At 45.7% G+C, this 24170-nt stretch overlaps 1 protein-coding gene across 20 annotated transcripts in view; it reads right to left on the bottom strand.

Annotated features, from left to right (window-relative positions):
• Window positions 1–24170, bottom strand: part of CYFIP2 (cytoplasmic FMR1 interacting protein 2) — a 133283-nt gene that overhangs the window by 58609 nt on the left and 50504 nt on the right. For 11 of the 20 annotated variants that reach the window (XR_012414313.1, XR_012414314.1, XM_073994657.1 and 8 more), the window contains exons 14-23: window positions 19995–20161; window positions 19117–19264; window positions 16895–16969; window positions 15834–15987; window positions 14272–14428; window positions 13639–13735; window positions 11668–11744; window positions 8910–9018; window positions 6306–6425; window positions 477–676 (exon numbers count right to left, since the gene is read on the bottom strand). Coding sequence is in view for 17 of the 20 variants with exons in the window: in XM_073994657.1 (XP_073850758.1) it covers window positions 477–676; window positions 6306–6425; window positions 8910–9018; window positions 11668–11744; window positions 13639–13735; window positions 14272–14428; window positions 15834–15987; window positions 16895–16969; window positions 19117–19264; window positions 19995–20161 (1304 nt within the window). In the remaining 3 variants the exon portion in view is untranslated. The remainder of the gene's footprint in view (window positions 1–476; window positions 677–6305; window positions 6426–8909; window positions 9019–11667; window positions 11745–13638; window positions 13736–14271; window positions 14429–15833; window positions 15988–16894; window positions 16970–19116; window positions 19265–19994; window positions 20162–24170) is intronic. The other 9 variants (XR_012414315.1, XM_073994661.1, XM_073994666.1 and 6 more) reach the window with 1 other exon arrangement.

Genomic DNA, 24170 nt, shown 5'->3' with positions numbered 1-24170 from the left:
CCTCCCTTGAGGTTTGCATGACTTTTTAGACCGGAACAGGTGGTGCTGTTACCTCTGCCATGGCCCTGTGGGCTTTCCTTCATCTCCTTATTCACTATTTGTAATGGTACATTTGTCGTGTGATTATCTGACCACCTATATCCTCCTCTAGTCTGAAGACTCAAGAGACAGGAAGGTATCTGCTCACCATGGCATGCCCCATGTTTTACTGGAGCAGTAGAACACCCAAATGGGCAACTTCAGAGTAGTAGTAGAAAGAGCTCTTCAATGAAAGAAGACCTAATTGTTAACAACATTCAACTGTCAATCAGCTCTGCGACCTCAGACAAGTGACAGAGCACAGAGCCTGTGCCCAGGAGGGGGTCTGAGAGACTCCTGTTGCAGGAACCACTCACATGTGTACCGGGCCTAGTTTGGAGGAGGCAGCTGGTCACTCCCCCAACCCCCACCCGGCCCCCTCTGAGGGATTCCCTTACCGGTTCGTGGACCCATTGTAGCAGTAGTTGGGGAGAAAGTCAAAGTTCAGTTCCCAGAAGACATGCAGGGTGATACGGCCATAGGGAGCGGACACATTGTGATTGGCCTCCCGGAACATGGCGTCAAAGCTGTCCAGCGTCATGTGCTTACAGAGCAGCCGGTGCGTGAGCCGGTTAATCTCCAGCAGCCACTCCAGCTCCTGTCCAGAGACAGAACCCACAACTGCTGAGGAATTGCTTGTAAGGATTACATGTGTGCTTTATCTTACTGCTTCTGTTCATGCAAGTGACAGCTGCTCAGACAACCTCCTGACCATCTACATGGCAACCAGGACCCCTGCAGTAGCAAGTGACAAGGTTCCCTTCTTCTGAGAAGTGGAAGGATTGTCAGACTATGCTGAGAGAGATGGAGGCCCAGAGGGTTAAGGGCAAGGTTGGGGAAAGGAGGCTGCATGGCTATCCCGTGGAAGGAGACCACGGACCATGTGCAAATCCCCTTTGGGTAGAGACCAAGCTTACTAGATTTCCAGTTTCTATATCGATGAGAAAAAAGCAATAGTAAGAGCTACCACTCATTAAGGGTTTACTATCAGGTTGAACCCTATGACGTTACTGGTTTTTTAGGTTACTGGCAATTTTGTCTGGTTCAACCAAATCAGTATGTGCCAGTTTTATATGCGTCAACTCATTTAATGCTTATCAAACTCTATGAGGTCAGTATTGCTGCTGTTCTTATTTTACATGTATGGAAATCGAGGCTTTGAGAAGTAAAGTAACTTGGCTTCAAATCCAGGAAACTGGGCTCCAAAGTGCACATTCTTAACCACTATATACTCTAACTGCTATAGAAATTCTAAAAAAAGGTGGGAGCAGAATGCCTCATCCTTTGGAGTGTAGGTCCCTTGAGGTATCACATGGGGTTGGCAAAGGCGTGGCTACAAGCCATGGGCAAGCAGTCTGCAGTCAGCGCATGATGACTGGGATCCATGCGCACTGTGGGCCCTGAACAAAGGAATCCCATCTTCAGGCAAAGTGGGACACAGTAACGTTGAATCCCAGCAGGACACGGCATTTGCTGGGAAATGAAGGAAAAGTGTAACTCTTCCAACACGCTTTGGTCCCTCATTGTCCTGCAACTTCCCCCCATTGCTATCAAAAGGAACCAAAGTACAGCCTTGTGTAGAGACAGAAAGCACCTTAGGCCACTCCTGTGTTGTTTTGGTTAAGCCATCTTTTAAGATCGGTACAATGGTCCCTCATTCAGAGAGGGGAAATGGAGGCCCTGAAGGTTAAGCAACTTGCCCAAGGTCACCATAATAGGCCTTAGGATGTGAATCCAAGTCTCCTTATTCCAAATCATGTGTTCTTGGCTCCTGTGATACAGTTCCCCGGAATAAGGATGCAAGAGCTGTGAAAGTTCTTTCAAAGACAAAGCTAGCTTTACAACATAAAGGCTAAAAGAACACCAGCAAGGCCAATTCATCAGAGCACGACCAGGTGGGATGACCATGGGGTCTGCTGTAATGGCTGGAATATGTCCACAGGAGGCAGCCTCATGCCAGGGATTCAATTTCATTCTCATTAGCCACAAAGACCTCCAGATGGAGACCAGAGTATGGTCAGGTGGAGATCCCAGGCTAGGCTTCCAATTTTTGGAGCTCTGCCTCTCTGAAACTCAGATTTTGTGACTCTAAATTGAAGTGGGCAGAAATGGTTGAAGGCTTGCAAACATACACAGCTAAAGAGACCAGACAGGTCAGGTAAGTGAGATCAACTGGGGTGAACAGAAAGTTTGGGGAGTGAGTCCGTCTATGGCACATTGGAGGGCCCTGCCCAGGTAAAGGTGGAGCTACTACTTCTGATACCCTGTCTGACTGCTGCCATGCTGGAGTGGGGGATTAGTGATGGCAAATCCTGCAATTTTTCAAAAGAAGGTCAGAATTTCAATTCTGGAACAGCATTGGCGGAATAAGTTTCCAGTCATTGTGTACCATGAAGTAAATGAAGGGCAGAAATACAGAATCAGCTTCTCTCCTGGGGGCCTGGCTAGCTGGAATATGTCTCTATTCTGATTCACTGAGGATGGGTACTAAAGAAATAAAAAATACATGGAGTAAGCACTACTCAATTTATTTCTAAGATCGCTGAGTCCCCTGGCACACTGCAGTGCCTGTTACTGGGAAGACAACTGAGAAGCTGTGGAACAAAATTCTGCATTACCGTTCTGTGACTTTAGCAGTCTTATAACACACATCCGTGTTCACAAGGGAGACCGAAGGAGAGGCAGATCCACTGAACCGCAGGTCCACTTCTCCCTGCACTTTATGCAACTCAGACGATGTTTCTGCAACACATTTTGGATTTGTTCTTCTGGCCTTGAAACCAGAAGAGGGCATGTGCCAGCTGGATGCAGGGCTCAATGCACCAAAGTGTGGAAAAGGCTTAAAAAGCCATGTGGGCAGTTTAGGGGTCTCCTAAGAGGATGACAGTTTTCCATAGTAAGGCTAATTTACTAAAGGGCAACACAGAGAAACAGAACCGGGGCAGTAAAACACCCAAATGGGCAACTTCAGAGTAGTGGGAGAAAGAGCTCTTCAGTGAAAGAAGACCTGACTGTTAACCACATTCAACTGGCAACCAGCTCTGCGACCTCAGGCAAGTGAGAGAGCAAAGGTCTCAAACTCAGCACAGTGAGGCCTGGTAGGTCACACACATAAACGAAGCCTGCCAGTGGGGCTGTGGCAAGCTGAAGAAAGTGTAGCCCATCTCACAGGAACTTCTAGTCATTTCTGGGCAATCGTTACCATCTGGGAATGCTGGTCTGGCACCGCCAGAGCTTCTGCATTTTTACTGGAATTCTTCCCAACGTTAAATGTTGGCTCAAAATTACAAGTGTATTATGCCGCCTAAACAAAACGCAGCCTGTGGGCTGCCCGTTTTCAACCTCAGCATCAGGTCTTGCTGAGACTGTTTGCTCAGCCGTGTAAAATGAGGGGGACTAACTCCCCACATCTTTGCAACCTCTCCCAACTCAGAATCAAGTTGTCTCCCCATCTCAGAATGGAGTTTTTCAGGTGGAGGGAAAGGCTGAGGGGAGCGCACTCCTCATTTTGTTTCTTGGAGGAGGTCGAAGTTTCTCAGCCAGGGCGAGCAGGGGCCGTCCTGACCCACCGGGAGAGTGCTTCCCTGAGGTCTCTTCATGGGCTTCCCAGGAACGGGTGTTCTCCGGGGAGCCATTGCCCTCGCCTGATAAACAAGGGCTTTCACTGCTTGTTTTGATTTTGTTCTCAGCCAAAAGAACATTTAGTGCTTTCAAACAGGTGGGAAGAGGCCATGGAGACACATATATCCCAAATCTTTTTTTTTTTCATAAGATATGCTCATTATTGGAAAACTAGAAGATACAGATAAACAAAAAAGAAAAAAAAAATCCCACCACTTGGAGCTCATCACTGCTAACCATTTGGCATAAAGAATAACTCTGTTTCTCAAAATAGAGATGAGCAAATGATTTCTCAGCAAAGTGCGTGCTGTGCTACAGTCTCTCGAAGTAAGTGACCCAGGACTAAGGAGGGTGGTTAGGGCAGGCCCTAAGAAATGCTGTTGCAAATTCACCCAAAATCATTGCATTGCAGCCCCAAATTTATTTTTCTCTCATCTTTTTTCCATAAGCTATTATTTATTAAGTGCTAACTATGTATACAAAGGATTCTTGGGAGGCTGAGGCAGGTAGATCACAATGTCAGGAGTTTGAGACCAGCCTGGCCAACATGGTGAAACCCCATCTCTACTAAAAATACAAATATTAGGTGGGCCTGGTGGCACATGCCTATAGTCCCAGCTACTCAGTAGGCTGAGGCAAGAGAATTGCTTGAATCTGGGAGGCGGAGGTTGCAGTGAGCTGAGATCACGCCACTGTACTCCAGCCCAGGCAACAGAGCAAGACACCCTGTCTCCAAAGAAAACAAAACAAAAACAAACAAACAAACAAACTCTGCAAAGCTCTTTCCAGGTAGTTATCTCATTTTATCCCTATAGTAACCCTAAGAGGTGGATTCTGATATTCCCTCCATTTCTACAGATAAGGAAACAGACTTGGAGAAGCTGAGTAACTTGCACAAGATCACGCAGCTAAGTAAGTAGCAGGGTAAGGACTGGGACTGCAGGTATGATGCTAGAGTCCTAGTTCATTGCCACTTTATTTTTTACCACTTTGTCCACTTAAAATAAAACCCAACTTTATTTAAAAATAATTTTGGACTCATAGAAAAGTTGTAAAAACAGCATACCCTGCATATCCTTTACCCAGCTTCCCCACTGTTAACCTCTGGCAGAACCACAGTACAATTATCAAATGAAGGAAATTAACATTGGTACAACACTATTAGCTGAATGACAGGCTTTATTCAGGTTTCACTAGTTTTCCCACTAAAGTCCTTTTTCTGTTCTAAGATTCAATCTAGGATTCCATGTTGCATTTAGTTGTCATGTTCCCTTATTCTTTCGTAATTTGTAACAGTTTTCACTCTTTCCTGTCTCTGAAGACCTGCACACTTTTGAGAAATATCATTCACTTTTTTTTTTTTTCAGAATGGCACTCGATTTGGGTTCATCCGATATTTTCTCAAAATTAGATTGAGATTGTGCATTTTGGCAAGAATATATCATGACAACAATAACGTTTTACTGGTGATATTAACTTTTGGTTAAGAGGGTGTCTGCTAATTTTCTTCATTGTAGAGTCATTCTTCCCTTTGTAATTAATAAGTATCTTGGGGGAGGTACTTTGAGATTATGCGAGTATCCTGTTTCTTCTCAAAGATTTTTTGGTTTAAAAAAATTTTTTATTGTGGTAAGATGCACTTAAAATTGAACACTTTAATGATTTTTAGGTGTACTGTGGCATTAAGTACATTCACATTGTTGTGCAACTATCAGCACCATCCTTTTCTAGAATTGAAACTCATCTTCTCCAACTGAAACTCTGGATCCATCAAACACCATCTTCCTCTCCCCTGGCAACCACCATCCTACCTTATGTATCCATGAATTTGCCTACTGTAGGAACCTCATATAAGAGAAATCATGCAGTATTTTTCTCAAAGTTCTGCCCACTTATTTTAGCAACCGTTGACAGAACTTGCCTACAATTTTTATTATGTTCTAATGGTGATTTTCCATTTCCCAGTCCTACTGTTTATCTGCTTTTGAAAGCACTGAAATCTTCCTTTGATTCACTGAAAGGATAACCAGTCAAGTTTACTCTAACTCTTGAAGAGAGAGAATTAGCAGAGAGTCGTTTAAATTGCTGTTTTCTGGGGGAAAGGAGTAGGCCTATTCCAGGCTTGTGCATCAGAACCAGTTACATAATGTACAGGGTATGATGTTTAATGAAAATGTGGGGCCCCCTTGTTTAAGAATTTCAAGATGGTGACAGCAGAGCAGTAAACCAGCTGCAAAGCCCATCTGGGCCTTATACTACTGCACACCCGTGAAGCCAACCCTCTTGTGAAATTTCCCCTAGGTTCTTAGGACCATTTACCTACTTGCTCAGCCTGCAGGATCCTAAGGACATGCAGCTGTGTCTGAGGGTTGGCCATCTCTAGAAATCTCAAGGAGACCCCCTCCGCTCTGTCATTCCCAAGGCAATCAGGAACGTAAGATTATTCTTATTCTGTGTAAGTTTTTATTTCTTAGCTCCATTCAGATGGGAAAGAGACTCACTGCCCCTCTTTAACTGGCCCATCACTAGACTAACTACAGTCCCCATCTAGGCTTCTAGTCTGAGAACTCCCAGAGCAGAAATCCCACACGCTCCCAGACTCTTACCACAATGGAGGTCAGATCCTCACTCTCAAAGCGGCTGATAGCCTGGTCCAAGGATTTATACATGGCGGCAGAGATGCGCTGGGTAATGAGTCTGTTCAAGTCAATTGATCTACCCAACAGCTGGATGAAGAGAGAGAGAGAAAAGTTACTTAAAATTCACACTGGCCGGGTGCAGTGGCTCATGCCTGTAATCCCAGCGCTTTGGGGGACCAAGGTGGGAGTAAGACTGCCAGGTGGGAGGGGTTTCCTGAAGAAACTCCAACCAGCCTGTCCATTGAGGTAAAGGCTTGGGAAGTTTATGATGTTTCCAGCAGGGAGGAGCCCGGCCCCTCCTCTTCCTGTGTGGAACCTGGGATTCCAACAGCCTGGCAGGAAGTTATCTAGCTGAGGGACTCTGGCCTTGTGAAAGTCCCTGTTTCCCCCCTTTTTTTCCCCTTTTCACCCAATAAAACCCTGCTTTACCCACTCTTTAAACAGTCTGCAAGCCTAAGTTTTCATGGTCGTGGGACAGACAAGAACCCCATCTTTAGCTGAACTGAGAAGTCCTGCAACAGGAGGATAGCTTGAGCCCAGGAGTTTGACACCAGCATGGGCAACATAGTGAGACCCAATCTCTACAAAAAATAAAAAATATTAGCCAGGTGTGGTGGTGTACATCTGTAGTCCTAGCTACTTGGGAGGCTGGAAGTGGGAAGACAGCTTGAGCCCAAGAGTTTGCGGCTACAGTGAGCTATGATTGCACCACTGCACTCCAGGCTGAGCGAGAGAGAGAAAGACCCTATGTCTCAAAAACAAATAAAGGTTCTCACTGACACCTGATGAGTATGTGCATGCACTGATAGGAAACTGGATTAAAATTACAAAGGACATAACTGGGACAAATGGGAACTGTATTTAGAAAGCAGTACTGTTAAATTTCCTGAGTATCATCATTCTATTCTGTTTTTATAAGAGAATGTCCTTGTTCTTAGGAGATACAGGCTGAAGCATTCAGGGGTGAAATGTCATGATTTGGCAACTTAAACTCTCAAATGATTAAGAACAAAAGTATGTACATTCATCACACACACACAAACAAACACACTGTATAAGTGCTAGAGAGAGCATACATACATGAGAGAGAGAATGTGAACTAAATATGGTAAAACATAAATAACTGCAAATCTGGCTACGGGATAATAAGTGCTCATCGTATTATTCTTTCAACTTCCCTGTAGGCTTGAAACACAGGAAGTTTAGGAAAAATACGATTCACTCAGGCTGTGGGAAGAGGTTCAGGATACGCTCTGGTTTCCCATAAATGTTTCTGCTGACATCCTAAATTTAGCCCTGAGGTGCTTCCTGCATCTTTCCTGTGCTCAATTCAGTCACCAAGGCACAGCAGCTGCCTCAGCAAGGGCCCAGTTTGTGCCTTCGTGAGGGAAAATTTAAAAGCAAGAGGATGAAGGTCTGATTACAGGATGGAAAATATAGCTTAAGGTACTTTCCACTGGGGTACATGCGGGCACTACTGCAGCTGCTATGTAGATAGCAATAAACATTTGTCGAGCACCTGCTGTGTCCACAGCACTTTGCTAGGTGTCAAATGATTATTCTTAACTATTTTATTTTTCAACTTCTCTTTTGGCACAAATTTTCTACCAACTGACTAGGGCCCCTTATACCCATCTTATGCACACATAAAGCCCTCAGTATTTAATATCCTGTGGCTAATTCTGGCTGCATTGTAACTGATAGCAGTAATCTTCTGAGAGGTTGAAAGAAAAGCTCTCATTGAGCCCCTGCTGTTGACAGAAGTACAAATTCTATTCCCTGCCCCCTCCCCCACCCCGTTTAATGAGTCTCCATTTCCTTGGATTTCTCATTGCAATGGGAATGTCCAGGGTTTCTGAGATGAATTCTTTCCTTTTCACCTCTGGCATGGGCTTAGCCTCAGCCCGGACCTTTCACAAAGATCAGGACCACATAATAAGCACACAGACATCACAGCATAAAGGCCATTTTGCCACCCACTTGGCCAACAGCAGGGCTCTAGGAGGAGGGCTCGCCATCTGCTGGGGCATCTCTTATGCTGTCTGTCTCCCTCACATTAACATTGTTAAGTGGGGATGTTTCTCAGTTCCCAGCAACATTTCCTCTATATCTAGGGTCAAATGTTAATAGAAACCAACTCTAAACACACAAAAAAACCAATTTCTACCATGGATTTGCCCTGACATGCTTTCGTTTCAAAGGCGCCACGGTCTTCCTCACTTAGACCAGCACTTGGGCCCTGTTCAGGGACAGATATACCCATCTCTGAGTGGCATCCCAACTGGAAAAAGTGGGCTGCAGCTTATGATGAGAAGACGAAGGCTTTGGTTGCCATAACTTGTCAGAGGTCAGCTATAGACGGTGGAGAAGCCCAGAACCTGAGCCAAAGGACGCCCAATGCCTCCTTATTGTTTATGAGATCCTGAGGCTGTGCTACACCCAGGCTCAGAAACCCACACTGGCAACGTGCCGGGAAGACAGTACCCAGGCCTGATTCCTGATCTCTAGGCTGACTTCACAGCTGCTCTCTCCTGCCCCTTCCATCTCCATGGTGGCTTCCGCTCCCCATACCTGGACGTGTCTCTGTTTCAGCAGTGTTTCATAGCGATTGGACGGTGGATAAGGAATGATGACGCCATAATTCTTACACTCAGCTCGAAAACGTTTATCCAACAGGACACTGGAAGGAATAAAAGTGAAACAAGGTCAGTAAACAGACAGTGAATGACTCTCAACTGCCCAGATACTTCTATTTCAGATCATAGAATCTACCCACAGAGCACTATCTTATATATCTTAAGCAAAATTGTTTTCTGCTCTAGATAAGTTACTTCACATTTCTTTTGAGTCACAGAAGCTCAATACGTGAAACAGAGTTTCTAAGTTAAAGATGGGCAACACTGAACTTGGGCCACTTTCCTCTTTTATTCATTTACCACAAAAGCAATTGAGTGCTTGCTTGGTGTATCCCAGGAAACATTCTGGGTACTGGGAATACAAGGTGCCTCTCCTCATGGAGCTCATATTCGAATGAGGAAAGACTGATAAACACAAACAGAGGAATGAAATAATTTCAGATAATAGGTAATAGTTGCATAGTGTTTATTATTTCCCAGGCACTTTAAACACACACATACAAACACACGTCCTTTTAAATCTCTCCACAACCCTATGAGCTGGGAGTGTTACTATCTTTCACACTGAGGCATGGATTGCAGAGGAGCAAGTGCTTTGAAAATAAGAAAATGGGATCATTTGGAGTTAGGAAGTCAGGCAAAGTCTCTCTAAAGAAGTTTTGCTAAATGGAGGCCTGAATGATAAAATCGGAAAGATCTAGGGGAGCACTATCATCGACACCATGAGCTTGGTTACGTTTGAGAAAGGGAAAGATGGCCAGTGTGGATAAAGTACAGTGCAGGTTGCACCGTATGGTGCAAAATGAATTTATGACATTAGACCAGGGCCAAACCAGGTAGGGCCACACAGATCCTAGTACAGAGGCTAGGTGTATTCTAGACATAACTAAAAGCCACCTAAAGAAAGAGACATGATCTAAATCTACACTGTCCAAAGTAGTAGCCACCGGCCACATGTGCCTACTGAACACTTGAGATGTGGCTGGTCCAAATTGAGATGGGCTGTAAAACACAGGATTTTGAGGACTTAGAAGAAAAGAATGAAAAATCTCTAATAATTCCTATATTGAGTATATGTCAAAATTATAATGTTTTGGATATGTGGGGTTAAATATATTATTAAAATTAATTTCACCTGCTTCTTTTTCCTTTTTAAAATACCTCTACTAAAAAATTTAAAATAACATCTCTGGCTCACGTTTGTGACCATGTGGCATTTCGAATGAACAGGACTGACCTAGCTCATGGTTTTCCTCCTGGGTTTTCTCCGAATCTCTCAACCTCCTCAACTTTCCACACTTTAAAAAATCACTGATCTTACAGGGAAGGGTGTAGATAAAAGCCCATAAGTTAGACAAAGGAAGACCCAGGGTTCGACATGCCTGAGTCTGTTTCTATAGATGATGGAACAGTGTATTTGGAATCAGAATTGTCTTATAGAAGCCAGAAACCCAACTCACTGTTAGAACCACATCCCATTCAATCCACAGATGCGTATTGACTACTCTGTGAAAGGCTGTGTTCTCTGCTTTCCTTGAAATCCTACATGCATGCTTTCTATACTTTCCAGCCTTTAAGAGTCGCATTATTTAATGCACATCCTATGTTAACAGAAACTTATATGTGCTGCACATCAACTCCTATTTGAAATATATCAGGGCTACTTTGGCTGTTAAAAGCAAAATGAAGTAAATCCGTTTCATAGAGAAATTATTAAAGCAAGGAACTATCCTTGAAATTACTGGTTGGTATGTTTGGATTTCCAATAAGAATGGAAATACCTATATATAAATTTGAGGTTTTCCTTGATCAGTGCTGTTACAGGTTCTTGAAAACCAAGAACTCACGAGGGTTTGAACCAACATATAGTGGCAATACCAAGGAGCCTCTAAGCCTGATACATCTCTGATCCAGACTTCTTCACTGGCCTCCTGTCTGGTTTGCACACACCCATTCTTCTCCAATTCATTCTCCGTACATTTATATTTTTAAGGGAGTAAACTTTCACAAGTAAATAAAAATCGAATCGGGTCACTGTTGTACTTTTGAAACCATTCGGAGTCATTCCACTACTGGGAGAAACAGCCACAAAGCCGGCGTGCCCTGGCCCTGCCCACCTCCCCAGCCTTAGCAGGCAGCCTGCCCCCTCTAGTGGTGGTGAAGAGACACTGACATGCATTAATTCACAGGAATCCTCCCACAGCCCTGTGAGGTTGGCAGGCTGTTATCATTATACTCCCGCCACAGGGACCTTGCACAAGCAGTTCCTTTTGCCTGCAACTTCCTGCCACATCCTTCACCTCCTTTTACTTTCTTCACTCCTACCAACTTCAGATAAGAACTCAGATGCCACTTCCGCAAGATGGCCTTTCTAGTTCCCCACCCCCAAAGGTTTAACCGTCGTACGTTCCCACGAGCTTTTCCCTCACAGAGAGCATGTAACCTCCTTGTCACTGTGCACTCATCGGCTTTTAGTCAATGTCTGTCTTTCCTGCTAGATTGCAGTCTGTGTGAGGTGAGCCCTCTATTTGTTTAGTTTCCTTTCCACTCTATTTCAGCACCCAGTCTGGGCCTGTGGAATGGCTCTGTTTTCCTCAGGGGCTAAAGAAGAAGGGAGGTTTCACAATGGAAAATCACATCTTCCAGGTGGCAGTCTTAAGAGATTGCTACTCACAGCTCTGGGGCTTTCCTACCTGCCGGCCATGGCTTTGTAGTAAGCAAAGATCTGGTCTGCCAGCTTGTAGACAAACTGATCAAAACACAGGTTCACCTGGTGGAGAGGAAGCAGGAACATCACTGGTGCCCGTTCAGCTTAATCACAGAAACCGAGCCAATTGAAAGAGGGCAGTCAGCCAGGACTGCCCAAAGTGCATTCTGGGGAAAGACGCTTTGAAGGGGAAAAAGAAGATTCTGTGGCTAAGTTTGGGAGGTTTGGTCCCTTGCTCTCAGGGTCCTCAGTCAGTCAACAGACAAGGCAAAGTTCAAAAAGGAACCAACCTCCCCACGGACCCCCTCCTTAGCTGTTTTGAGGCTGCCTGCCTGGAGGGATGCAACGAACAGACCGTCAGAACCCGTCAGCGCTTGAATCTGTCTGCTAACTCGGCAGCCTCTCCATCTCTCTCTTCTGATAGATGTTATTTTTCATTGTATTTTACTTTGCTTTGCAATTTTTTTTTTTTTTTTTTTTTGAGACGGAGTCTCGCTCTGTCGCCCAGGCTGGAGTGCAGTGGCACAATCTTGGCTCACTGCAAGCTCCGACTCCCGGGTTCACACCATTCTCTTGCCTCAGCCTCCCGAGTAGCTGGGACTACAGGTGCCCGCCACCACGCCCGGCTAATTTTTTGTATTTTTTTTTTTTTTTTAAGACAGAGACTCGCTCAACAAGTCGCCTAGGCTGGAGTGCAGTGGTGTGATCTCGGCTCACTGCAACCTTCACTTCCTGGGTTCAAGCGATTCTCCTGCTTCAGCCTCCCAAGTAGCTGGGATTACAGGCACCCACCACCATGCCCAGCTAATTTTTGTATTTTTAGTAGAGACAGAGTTTCACCATATTGGCCAGGCTGGTCTCAAACTTCTGACATCAGGTGATCCACCCACCTTGGCCTCCCAAAGTGCTGGGATTACAGGCATGAGCCACCACACCTGGCCGCAAATTTGTTTATGAAGTTGATGGTCACATTTCAAAGCGCCTTCCTTCCAACTTTGCTTACGTAGCTTTAGTTTTTAATGAAGAAAGCATTGACATTTCAGGGTCTCATCATCAGTGACAGACTGTGATGCTCAGGTGGGAAGATAATTCACACCAGACACAGAGAATCAAACCAAATATTCCAAAAATAGCAAGAGCAGGACATGACCATGAGATGGGGCAAAGGCAGTAGCTAGGTAAGAGTCAAAGGAAACAGATCCTATTTACTGTCAGATTTAGTATTTTAAGTCTTTCATGTTTAACATTTACGTGATTAACCTTTGATCCTTTCTCACCAGACCCTTGGCTCCATAAGGTTAATGATTCAAAAAGCTTTCAGATCTTTCATCTCACACCCTACGTGGTATGCAGAACACAAAATCCCAGCGCTGTGTTTAGTGCTTTCCTCAGACCTAGGTCACTGAGGCCGCTGCCCTGCACTTTGAGCTTCAAGGGTCATCAGTAGACCTCCGTCCAGGCAAAGAATCCATAGGGTCAAGGTGGGCATGTGCACTCAGGCCCCATTCTCCCCTTCTAGAACCAGCTCTGAGAAGCCTTCTACAGGCAGCTCAAGCCTCTTCCAGGGCCACGTGCTCTCTTCTCTGGCCTCCCCTCTGAGGATGGACTGCACTACGGGTGTGTGTGACCATAGGTTTTAGGTCTGGCTGAGGGTCACTGTTTTTGAGCAGAGTTGACAGGCAGAGCTTGGGTATTTACACACATGCACATGAAGCCCTTCATGGTGCAGCACAGAGTTTGTGGGTGGGAAGAGAAAGGCAGCAGGTCCTGAACTGGGTGTCTCAGTTTGTACTTCTGCCCTCAAAGGTTACACAGGCCTTCTGATGGCCATGATTACAGAGATTCCTCTCCTAGAACAAGTCACTGATACTCCTACTTCATGCTAATAGCAAAAAACTGGAAAAGTCCGGAATTTGGAACAAGATTAAAGGAGCAAAAGGAGAAGCACGTCACTTGCCTCAGCTTCGATCTCATCGTACAGGAACTGCTTTTTAAACTTGGTCAGAGCATAGTAGGCGCTGTCGTTGTATAGATCCAAAGGGTAGAGGACATACCTGAAGAGGGAAAAACACAGCCAGCCGCTTACTAATGACCTCCCTTAAGGAAGACAGTTTTATACTTGCTTGGGAAATAGAAACAAGTTCAGAGTCAGGAAAAGACCATCTTTCAGCCCTCTCTGATGGTCCCAGAGCCTCCACCGCTTAGGAGCAACTTACTTTACAGTCAGCCCAAAGAAATAAGAAGCCCAAGATGCAAATAAAACCAGGACTTGTAAACATGTATCTGGGACTAAAAGACATCAGGTGGCAGTTAAGAATATGAGCTTCCTGCTCCTGAGATTACTCTTTTCTGAGCATAGCTGTTATGAGGCTGACAAAGCATAGGAAGGACAGCTGGCCTGGGAAACTTCAGAATTTATCTGCAAGGCTGAATTAAATGATTCTGTCTGGCTGAGCTTTCCCCGTGGTGGGGCACATGGCCTCATTTCTTGTCAACTCAGTGCTTCCTTCTGGAAAGAACGGAGCTCCCTGGTAAACTGCCCTCCACTTGCACCCCAAGAGCCACCTGCTGGCCCAATGCTGCCTCTTACTCCATCATGGAAGGTTCTTTGGTTTCCAGGATATGGTCTGTTAGAATCCAGGGCATGGACATCTCGATGGGGAACTGGATTCGTCGGCCCATGGTTAACTCCAGGAAGAATTCTCGGAACCAGAGCTGGGAGAGGTCACAACACTGCTGCAGGGCTTCTGAAAAGCATAAGGGAATGAGCCTTGGGTTACTCTTAGCACTAAAAGACCTTAGTTCTCATTGTTTTTATTAATTTTCATTGTTATTGTTACTGTGTTAGGTATGTAGCAGGTACTAATATTGATTAGTAGGATCCTGCTCTCTTTTACTTAAAGGCAAGCCTAATATGTACTTGGAAAATAGCATTTGTTAAGCTTGAGTGGCAGTGGTTGTGGGCTGGCGGGGGAGAAGAGAAGGCAGTGATGTTTTAGAGCTTTAGATGCCCCTATAGTTCCCATCACCCTCCTACAAAGTCATCCTGAAAACCTGCAACCTAAGCTTGAAAAGTACGCTCATGGCTGGGCGCAGCGGCTCATGCCTATAATACCAGCACTCTGGGAGGCTGAGGCAGGCAGATCACTTGAGGTCAGGAGTTTGAGCCCAGCCTGGCCAACACGGCAAAATCCCGTCTCTACTGAAAATACAAAAAAAAAAAAAAAAAAAAAAAAATTAGCCAGGCATAGTGGTGCATGCCTGTAATCCCAGCTACTCAGGAGGCTGAAGCAGAATTGTTTGAACCTGGGTGGCAGAGGTTGCAATGAGCTGAGATCACACCACCGCACTCCAGCCTGAACCTGGGAAGCAGAGGTTGCGGTGAGCTGAGATAGTGCCACTGCACTCTAACCTGGGCAACAGAGCAAGACTCCGTCTCAAAAAACAAAACAAAACAAAACAAAAGTATGTTCATTACACAATACAGTGTCAGTGTCAAGATAGGCCCCCAAGTGCCCACTTTCAGTTGGATTGTGGCTCCTTGACTTCTTGTGTGTGTTAATTCGTAGATCCCATACAGTTTAGAGGCCTTGAAGGCCCTTCCCAGGCTACTCTCTAATGGAGAAGAATGTACTGTTTGTTACAGCCATCACTCTTTTCAATCCCAGCAGACATACGAAGACTCACGTCCCTGAGATACTACTCTTCCTCTGCCCTAGACATACATCTTACTAAAAGGAGAGGAAGTGTGAAGAACACAGGACTGGGATGCAGCTCGAGAGCCTCCCCTGCTGGCAGCAGCAAGTACTACTTAGCGCTCGGCTGCGGCTGAGTAGCAAGTCTAGCATCCATGTGTCTGTATGTGCATATTCTTGGTTTTGATCCCTCTCTACTAAGGACTTTATGACAGATTAGCCACAGGTATCTCCCGGACACATTTAGCTAGGTCAGAATAGCTGAGTTGAACCTGGCCTTTCCCAGCTCCAAAAGCCCACTGGAAAGTGTGTGTGTTTTCCTTGGCGGTGATATCAACGATCACGTCCTTAGGGTCAACGATCACGTCCCTTTGCCATGCCTGGCTTGGTGGTCTTAGTGGCTCTGAGCCCTTCGTCCCCTCCCTCCATGCCTCAGCAGGGGTGGGATGCAGCTCACCACTGATGTTGAGCAGGTGTGTGAAGAAGAAGGACTGTTTGTGAAAGTCCTCTATGGCGAGGACAATGGGTCCGTCGAGGCTGCTCCTCAGGGTCTTCTTGGAGCCGCTTTTGTCTGCAATGAGCGATTCAAGCATGGTCCGCACCATGTACAGCTTGAAAAAGAAGGCAAGATGAGAAGGTCAGAAGCTGGCCCTCCACCCCAGGGGAAAAGGTTGCTTCGTGTTGTATTTATGTATTTATTCTTGTCTGCAGATGTCTGCTCTTAAAAAGCATTGTCCTAAGGAAGCACCAGTTTAGGGTTTGAGAAGTAAATGTGGAACTGTGAAAAGCTTCATGGCCAACCCGGGCCCCGTGGCATCCCTGGGCCGGTGGGCCTGGCCACAGCAGGTGGCTCCCTGCTCTGCTTGGCCAAGGGTGTGTATATCAGAGGAGAACCTCATTACATGTCACCCTGGAGTCACTCACTCCCTGTTTTCCCAGAGGGCCACAGATGCCATGGGCGGAGCACTGGACTGGGAGTCAAAAGACCGGGGTTCAAGGCCAGGCACTGCTGCTGATTTGCTGTGTGACCTTAGGCAACAAAGCCCCCACTCTGGGCCTCAGTTGTCTCATGTAACATGAGGGGGTTGGACCAGATGCCTTCTCACACCAGTCCCTTTCAGAACTAACATTCTGAGGAACTGAGAAATGGGATAAGATCAGAACGAACCCCCTCCCACACCTGTTCCTGATCCTCAGCGTTTTGACCCCGTGGCTGAGCAATGGCGCCCCCTTGGTGGCATCGGCTGCACTGCACAGCCTGCTGAAGTCCGGGGCGGAAGGCGGGTTAACATTGGTACTTACACAGGAGGCTACTAGACAATTAACTCCCGCTTACAGGGTGCCTTAAGTGCAAAGGATGCAAGTGCGGTGGGGTGGTTCTCTTTGCTAATCTAGATCTCTCCACATCATTTGTCTGTGAATCTTAGGGCTGGAAGGGGCCTTGAGGAGCCAGGCTAGTCCATTCCTGCTGCCTCCTCGAGAAGGGTACCCAAACCACCCAGCCAGGCGGTGTGATACCAGGGATCGGCAGCCTCTTCGGCCCTGTGTGCCACCAGTGGGGTGAAACAAAGCCCTCGGGGACCACTGGCAGGCCTAAGACACAGATAGGAGAGAAGGAAGAGGGAACGGGAGGGCAGGAGAGACAGGGAAGAGGGAGAGAGAGAAAGAGAGAGAGAGAGAGAGAGAGAGAAAAGCAAGAGGTATTGTATACGGTGGGAAAGCCGCCACGACTGCCGACTGCCGGGGGCTACCTCTGAGACACTCCAACCTCCCAGCAACCGCGTTCGTCTTCGCTGCCTCTGGAGCTTCCCTGGGATCTTCCCCACCACATACCTGGCACTGATGCGGGCAGGGCAGCCACAGAAACGTGACCCACCATCCCTGCCACAGGGCTTCCTTTGTGGGAAAGCAGCCATGGTGGCCGTCAGTGCCTCAGACAGTCCCCCATCTGCAGGCCTGTTGGGGGGCCCGTCTCATCATCCCTAAGAGCCGAGAAGCACTCTTCTCATGACGGCCTCTCAAGTCCTCAAAGGAAGAATGCAAGTCTAATCTGTTGTGGATGCTGTCTGATTGATGTCCAACTCTAACGATCTGAAAACTGGTTTCACCCATAAGAGGGTGAACTCTTTTCCCATGTACTTTTACTTAACAGAGCATTTAATTCACCAAACCAGTCTCTATCCCAACTATGCAAGATGCCCATGTCTACTGTGCCCTGCAGACCATACCAGAGCCCTGGGTGGGTGTCAGGAGACCTGGGTTCTTGTCCCACCTCCACCTGGGACTCGCCTTGTGACTTGGACAAGTCACTTCCCCTCTCTAGACCTCAGTTTCCCCATCTGCAAGATATGGGGAGGGCCTAGGTTTCTCTAAGAGCTCTCCCAGCTCTGGTTGTCTAGGAGTCTATTCCACATGTCTGTGCCACCCTGGCATGACCTGGTGGAGGCTGGGGGTGAGGGGGGATTTACTGCTGGTGACCCACCCCTCTCACATCATCTACACAAATCCTCCCTTCCTCACCTCTCCTTTTCTCTCTGCCTGTTAAGCCCCCTCCTCCTCCTTTCCAGTGTCTTTTGTGCCTTGTCTGTCTCCTGCTCACTCATGTCTTAAAACTTACAGAAACACCTGAAAGCCCTGCTCAGTGTTCCCCGGACCTCAGTCCTTGATACTACACAGAACTGTTTGCAGACGCTTCCTCGGGGCGTTCTACAACCAGCCGGTGAGATTGGTGCAAACTGGCAGAGGGTTGTCAAGCCAAGGGGAGTTAAGACGACCCTGCCGAGAACCCACCTCTCCCCTGCCCCAGCCCCCAGCACAGACACAGACACACACACAGGGAGAAGGGTCAGGGGGTGGGCCTCGGATGGTCCATCTCGGGTGGCTGAGAGCAGAGAGAGGCTTAAAGGTCATGGGAAGTGAGGCCTCTGAGACCCTTAAACCCGCAATGAGAACCATCTGCTTTTTCCAGCACATCAAAAATACTACCAGAAACTACCTAGCCTTAAGTAGGTAGCAGGGACTTAACGGAGATACTCAGATTATTGACTTTTTTTCTGTAATGTTATGACTGCTCTGGATAAGCCACGGGCGACCTCTTGCGTAGAAGCTCTGGCTGGCAACTCTGAGTGTTTCCAAATACTGGACTTCCTCTAAGGGGACAAGGGCTTTCAACACTTGCACTTTTGGAAGGATGTGGAACTAAGGGATATTTTGTTAGTAACACAATCTCATTCGAAGTTTTCATTTTGCAGAGAAGATAGTCAGAGCTCAGAGAGCTCAAGGTGCTTGCCCAAGATCACACAGCAAGTCAGAGGCAGAACTTTTAGGGGAAAGGGCCAGGGCTTATTAAAGAGGGACAGGATAGATGTGTATAGATTCCACTTTAACCTCCTCCTGCACTTTGGAATCTATACTTCATAGGACTAGAAGATAGCCAGGCAAGGTGGATGTGGTATTATCCCCATTAGCTAGTTTAAACAACTGAGGCACAGAGAGATCTGTAACGTGCCCGAGGTCACACAGGTATCTAGGACTAGAATCCAGGTCTCCTGAATCTTAAGCCAGTGGTCCTCCTTCCTATATCAAAACAATATGGCAGAATAAAACCAGAGCAGCCACTCAACCCTGCCCCTCCTGACCAATGGCTCCCAGTCCCACTGCCCATGGCCAGCCATGATGACCTACCATAGCTGGGCTGGCCTCTGAGTCAACGCAGCTGGCCTGTGCCTGGAGCCGCTTACCTGTGTGCTGGATGGCCCCACAGCACGCCGGGGCACCTTGATGTCAAATCCACCTTTGGGGTCCTTCTCCCCTCTCAAGCATGGGTCATTGGGGGGCTCTCGCCCTCCCTCCCAGTCACAGATGGTCTTTCGAATTGCCTGTAGGACACTGGGGAAGGAAGAACTAAGACTTAGACCAGGTTTCACCATGGGAAAAAGGCACTACAAGCTTGTGTGTCTAGGGGCCATGGTGTCCCAGGACTACCCACATTTGAATTCTTGGGGTGCTTGTAAAGCATGCTCATTTCTGCCCCCATTCCAAAACTCTGGTTTAACAGATTTAAGGTACGGTCCAGGAATCTGTGCTTAAACAAGTGTCCTACATGGTTCTGATGTCCAAGGGATGTTTGAGAACTCAGCTCTGAGCCCATCAAGTGAGACAGAACTTGTGTGAGGCAAGATGTCTATTTTTCCTTTCTGGTTATTGGGGAGTCTCATTGGTCTTACGAAATCTGTGTGTGCTTAGTTTTCATAATAGCTTAGATGTACTGCATACCTACTCCATGCTACATGTGCTTAGGTCTATCTGTGGACCATCTCATTTCATCATCCCAACAGGCAGCAGGTGGGGATTATAATAATCCCTATTTTACAAATGAGGAAAACTGAGGTTTGGAGAAGGTCAGTAACTTTACCAAGTTCACACAGCTAGATAGCAGTGGATATGGACTTCCAGAGATGAAGGCTTAATTCATCCCAAATGCCCAAACTCCTAAAGAACCCTCTAGAGCTTGCTGGAAGAACCCGTGGGTGTTCAGTGGCTGAGCCAGGACATCCTCTCTGAAGGGTATCTGGCATACTTATGTCTGATATGCTCCTGAAGGTATCTGAAAACCCACCTGATGAGGACGTTCTTCTTCTTCCGTACCGCCTGCCGCAGGGGCTCACGCAGCGTCACCTGGGCGAAGTCCTGCAATGCCGCGTAGATGGTGTTCCTGATGGCCTGGTTGAAGACGCTCTCCATCCTGCCCATGAGCACCTGCAGGCCTTTGATCATGGCGATCACCTGGGCAGGAAGAGGCCAAGGGTCAGGTTCGCCATGTCCAGCACACCAGCTCTCTACTACCCATCATCACCTCACCAGGGGAGGCGGGGAATGATATCCAGAGGCGTAAGGCCAGTGCTACTCAAAGTGCCAGTGCATGGCTAGGTAGGAGACATGTGCCAGAATGTACGTACATCAGCACTTAGCTTCAATCATTGAGAAAGTCTTGCTACAAAACACAAATGTCAGCTCAACTAACAGCATTCTTCGCAATGCAACTGATTTTCATCCTGGCATGAGCTCCTGATTTTGTTGCTCGCTGCTGACAAATGGCAGCTGGCCCGTGGGCCACCATTTGAGCATTTTGAGAAGTGCCCTGGCTTTTGAAGGCCCCTCCATAGACCAGGCACCCACAGACCACATCAAATAGAACTTTTTTAACATAAAATTTTCTAAAGAATTTTTACAACCTTTGTTTTTAAAACCATTTGGCCAGTTACTGCTTGAGTTTATAAGATCAAAATTTCTCCTGCAGAAGTCATGGGGGAGAATGCCTCTACTCCTCTATTTCCCTTCTCCTTACCCTAACTCACTGATCTGTTTGGAGAGATTGGGATTCAGGCGTGTGTGATGAGAGGAGCCTGGCTTGACCTTGGCTCGCTCTTTTGGGACCTGCCTGCCTGCAAGTATGTGGCCTCCCTTCTAGGTTTCTGGCCACTTCTTGCAGTGACCATCCGCTGCCCACCCCGAGGAAGGGAAGCGTGTATCTATGCAGCTGCTTTGCCTATTACCCAGTGGCAAGTTTAATGAGATGTAGGAGGCATAGGAAGACTGGTGTGGCGTTGGGTGAAAACCACATTATCTAGTTCAGCTTTACCAGCAGTAAGTCTGAGCCTTTGACTCCACTGGCCTCTAACATTAATTTCTCAATTGATTCAGAATTCAGAGGCAAAGACATGTGGCAGATCGTCCACCTCACAACTGCCACACAGATCACACCCATAATGGCATGTTCCACCTTCTACACCAGACTGGAAACACATAGGACAGGGCCCAGCTATGCTGTGCACACCCAACTGCCAGTGTCTGGGCTCATGGTGGGCAGACACATTTTTTGTTGAAAAGGAACAAATAAATGAATGAATGAGCTTAGATCCTAAGCCTGTTTTTTTTTCTCTAAAACTTAAAGGAAGAAAAAGAACATTTTTAGATAGAACTGGTATGAAAACAACTCAGGAGGTGATGGTTTTCAGTGGCACCAACAGTACAACAATTTTGTTGGCGATAAGTTTTGGTGCAGAGAAATAATGGGAAAGAAGCATTAGAGGACTGTTAGATCATAACAGAATCTGGGCTCCTGGCTACAGATGTAACTAGGAGACATCAGGACAAAGGAAGGAGTAGATAATGAAGATGTCTCAGACTAACTCCAAACACAGAGGAGTGGGCAGGCCTGTTGCATCTAAGGGAAAAATCTTTGCAACTCTAGACAAGGCAAAGATTTCTTAGCTGAAACCCCCAAATCACAAACCACCAAATAACTGATAAACTGGACTTCATCAAAATGTAAAACAGCTGCTCTTCAAAAGGCACCCTTACAAAAATGAAAAGGCAAAGTCACTGATGAGAAAAATTATTTGCGACATATATTTGACTAAAGACTTGTAATCTAAAATATGGAACAAATTCTCACAATTCAGTAATAAGAAGACAGAAACCCGACTTTTAAAAAATGGGCAAAAGATCTCAATACTTCACAGAGGAAGATATATGAATGGGATCCAAGACAGGACAGAGGTAAAGAGAATTCTCAAGATAATACATAATGAGGAGACTCTTCGATCAGTGGCTGGGCTGGTCTAGAGACAAACCCATGCAGACTGGAAAGAAAAGGGCTTGTGGAAGAATGGCTCCAAGAAAAAAAGAATAATATCAAAACTCATCAAATGATGACGGTGATGGACTATTTTGTAAGGAGTTTTACATTTTGTTGGTATGTTTGGTGTTGCCTTTTTGATAGACTCATAGAAAACAAAACAAAAAATAAAGTATTGCTAATTCTATGAAGAACAAAAAGTTGTGCAAGAAAATAAAGGTATTCACATTAGATCATGTGGCTCAGTGATGGACAATAGTTACTTGGTTATACTAATAATAAGGTAACTATTGATTTTTACCAAAAAGTGTAAAATTACCAAGATGGGAAGATGGGGGAAGGAAACCAGGTGTGTTGCAGGGACGGGAGGTAGGAAGGAGATAGCTATATCCTCATTTCCCAAAGTAGAAAATCAATACGAAATGTCATAAATTGAAAAACCAAGAAATAGTCTCGTTAGAACTAGGGAGACAAATACTACAAGGAATCGCTTAACAAGTTGAATGGTGTTTCCTATTTGGGGACTCAGATTGGAAAGGCATGGTGCAGGCAGGTTACTACTCTCACTTTGTTTTATTTTTAAAGGCCACACTGAACTATTTTTCTTTTTTATTTTTTTAAACATGTTTTTATTAATGAGATAAAAATGATAAAACCTCTCAATGTATAGCACAGTAATGACTAGAAGGAAATCGAGTGACATGTTCTTGGTGGTTGTGCTTGGATGATGATATGAGGTTGTGGGAAGGTGAAGGTAGAAGTGGGGTTGGGGTAGCATCTTCTAAATCACTTACAGTGCATATGCATCCCTTTTATTAAGGACATAAGTGCAAAAATAGTTTTATAAAGTTGCATTTACCCTCTGACTGTCTCACTTTAAATAGGCTTCAGGATGACTTTGTAGAGATGACTGCAAAACTTTCTTCCAGGTTGCCAGTTAGTAATGGAAGTGCCAAGGGGTCTGGGGCCACTTAGGACAATGTAAAGTGTGATTATGATTTTTCTCCTTTCTGAAATTATGCCACTGAGCCTCAGTCCTTTAAAGTGAACTTGGAGAGACAATGACTCTAACCTCTTACATTTGTATGACCCTGTAAGTTTTCAGAGCTCATCTACATTCATTATCTTACTTGACAATTATTGTTTGATTCTCCATAATAACCCTGGGATGGGGCAGGGGAGAAATGATTAGCTCCATTTTACAGATAAGGAATCTGAGGCTCTGAGAGCTGAAGTGACCAGAGGGCCCAGGGCTGGGATCCAGGTCTCTGATTTCTAGATTCGTCTCCTGTAGGTTTCAAATGGTCCTCAAAGAAATAGCTGTCACTCACAACCTAGTGTAAAGGAGTTTTCCTCCCAAATAGAAACATCATTTTGTAATCAAACAAAATACAATACAAAAAGGTATAAATCAGACAGTCCTGTTTCCAGAAATTACTACTGTTCATGGTTTGGTATACATCATAAATATTTATGTCCCTCAGTTTTCCACAAATATATAAAAGTATATTATATTTTGGTATAAGTGGAATCATTTTATATGTTGTTCTGTTTTTGGTCTAAATGTCTATATTTGGAGTTTTATTTTTTATATGTTGATAATATGTATTTAGATATATTACATATTTCTTTACATACTTAAAAATATCCACATTTATGTGTATATGCATCTTTATTTCTAGATATATTTCTGCTTTTTCCCTGTATGCATGAAAACTACAGACATGCTGTTCTTTAACTATTTCTTTTTTAACTTAACAATATGCTGAGCGTAGCCTTCCACGTAGGTATATCTTTTTTACTTTTTAATTTTTTTGAGACAGAGTCTCACTCTGTCGCCAAGGCTGGAGTGCAGTGGCACAATCTTGGCTCACTACAGCTTCCACCTCCCGGGTTCAAGTGATTCCCCTGCCTCAGCCTCCCGAGTAGCTGGGATTACAGGTGTGTACCACTACGCCTGGCTAAATTGTTTTTGTATTTTCAGTAGAGATGGGGTTTCACCATGTTGGTCACGCTGGTCTTGAACTCCTGACCTCAACTGATCGACCCATCTTAGCCTCCCAAAGTGCTGGGATTACAGGCGTGAGCCATGGTATATCTTTTTTAGAGACTGCACAGTATGCAACGATATACCTGAGTCTTAACTTATTTACC

The sequence above is a fragment of the Macaca fascicularis genome, chromosome 6, assembly GCF_037993035.2.
Source record: "Macaca fascicularis isolate 582-1 chromosome 6, T2T-MFA8v1.1".
NCBI lineage: Eukaryota > Metazoa > Chordata > Mammalia > Primates > Cercopithecidae > Macaca > Macaca fascicularis.
The sequence above is the reverse complement of the archived record's forward strand: the minus strand, read 5'-3'. Positions and strand labels throughout refer to the sequence as shown.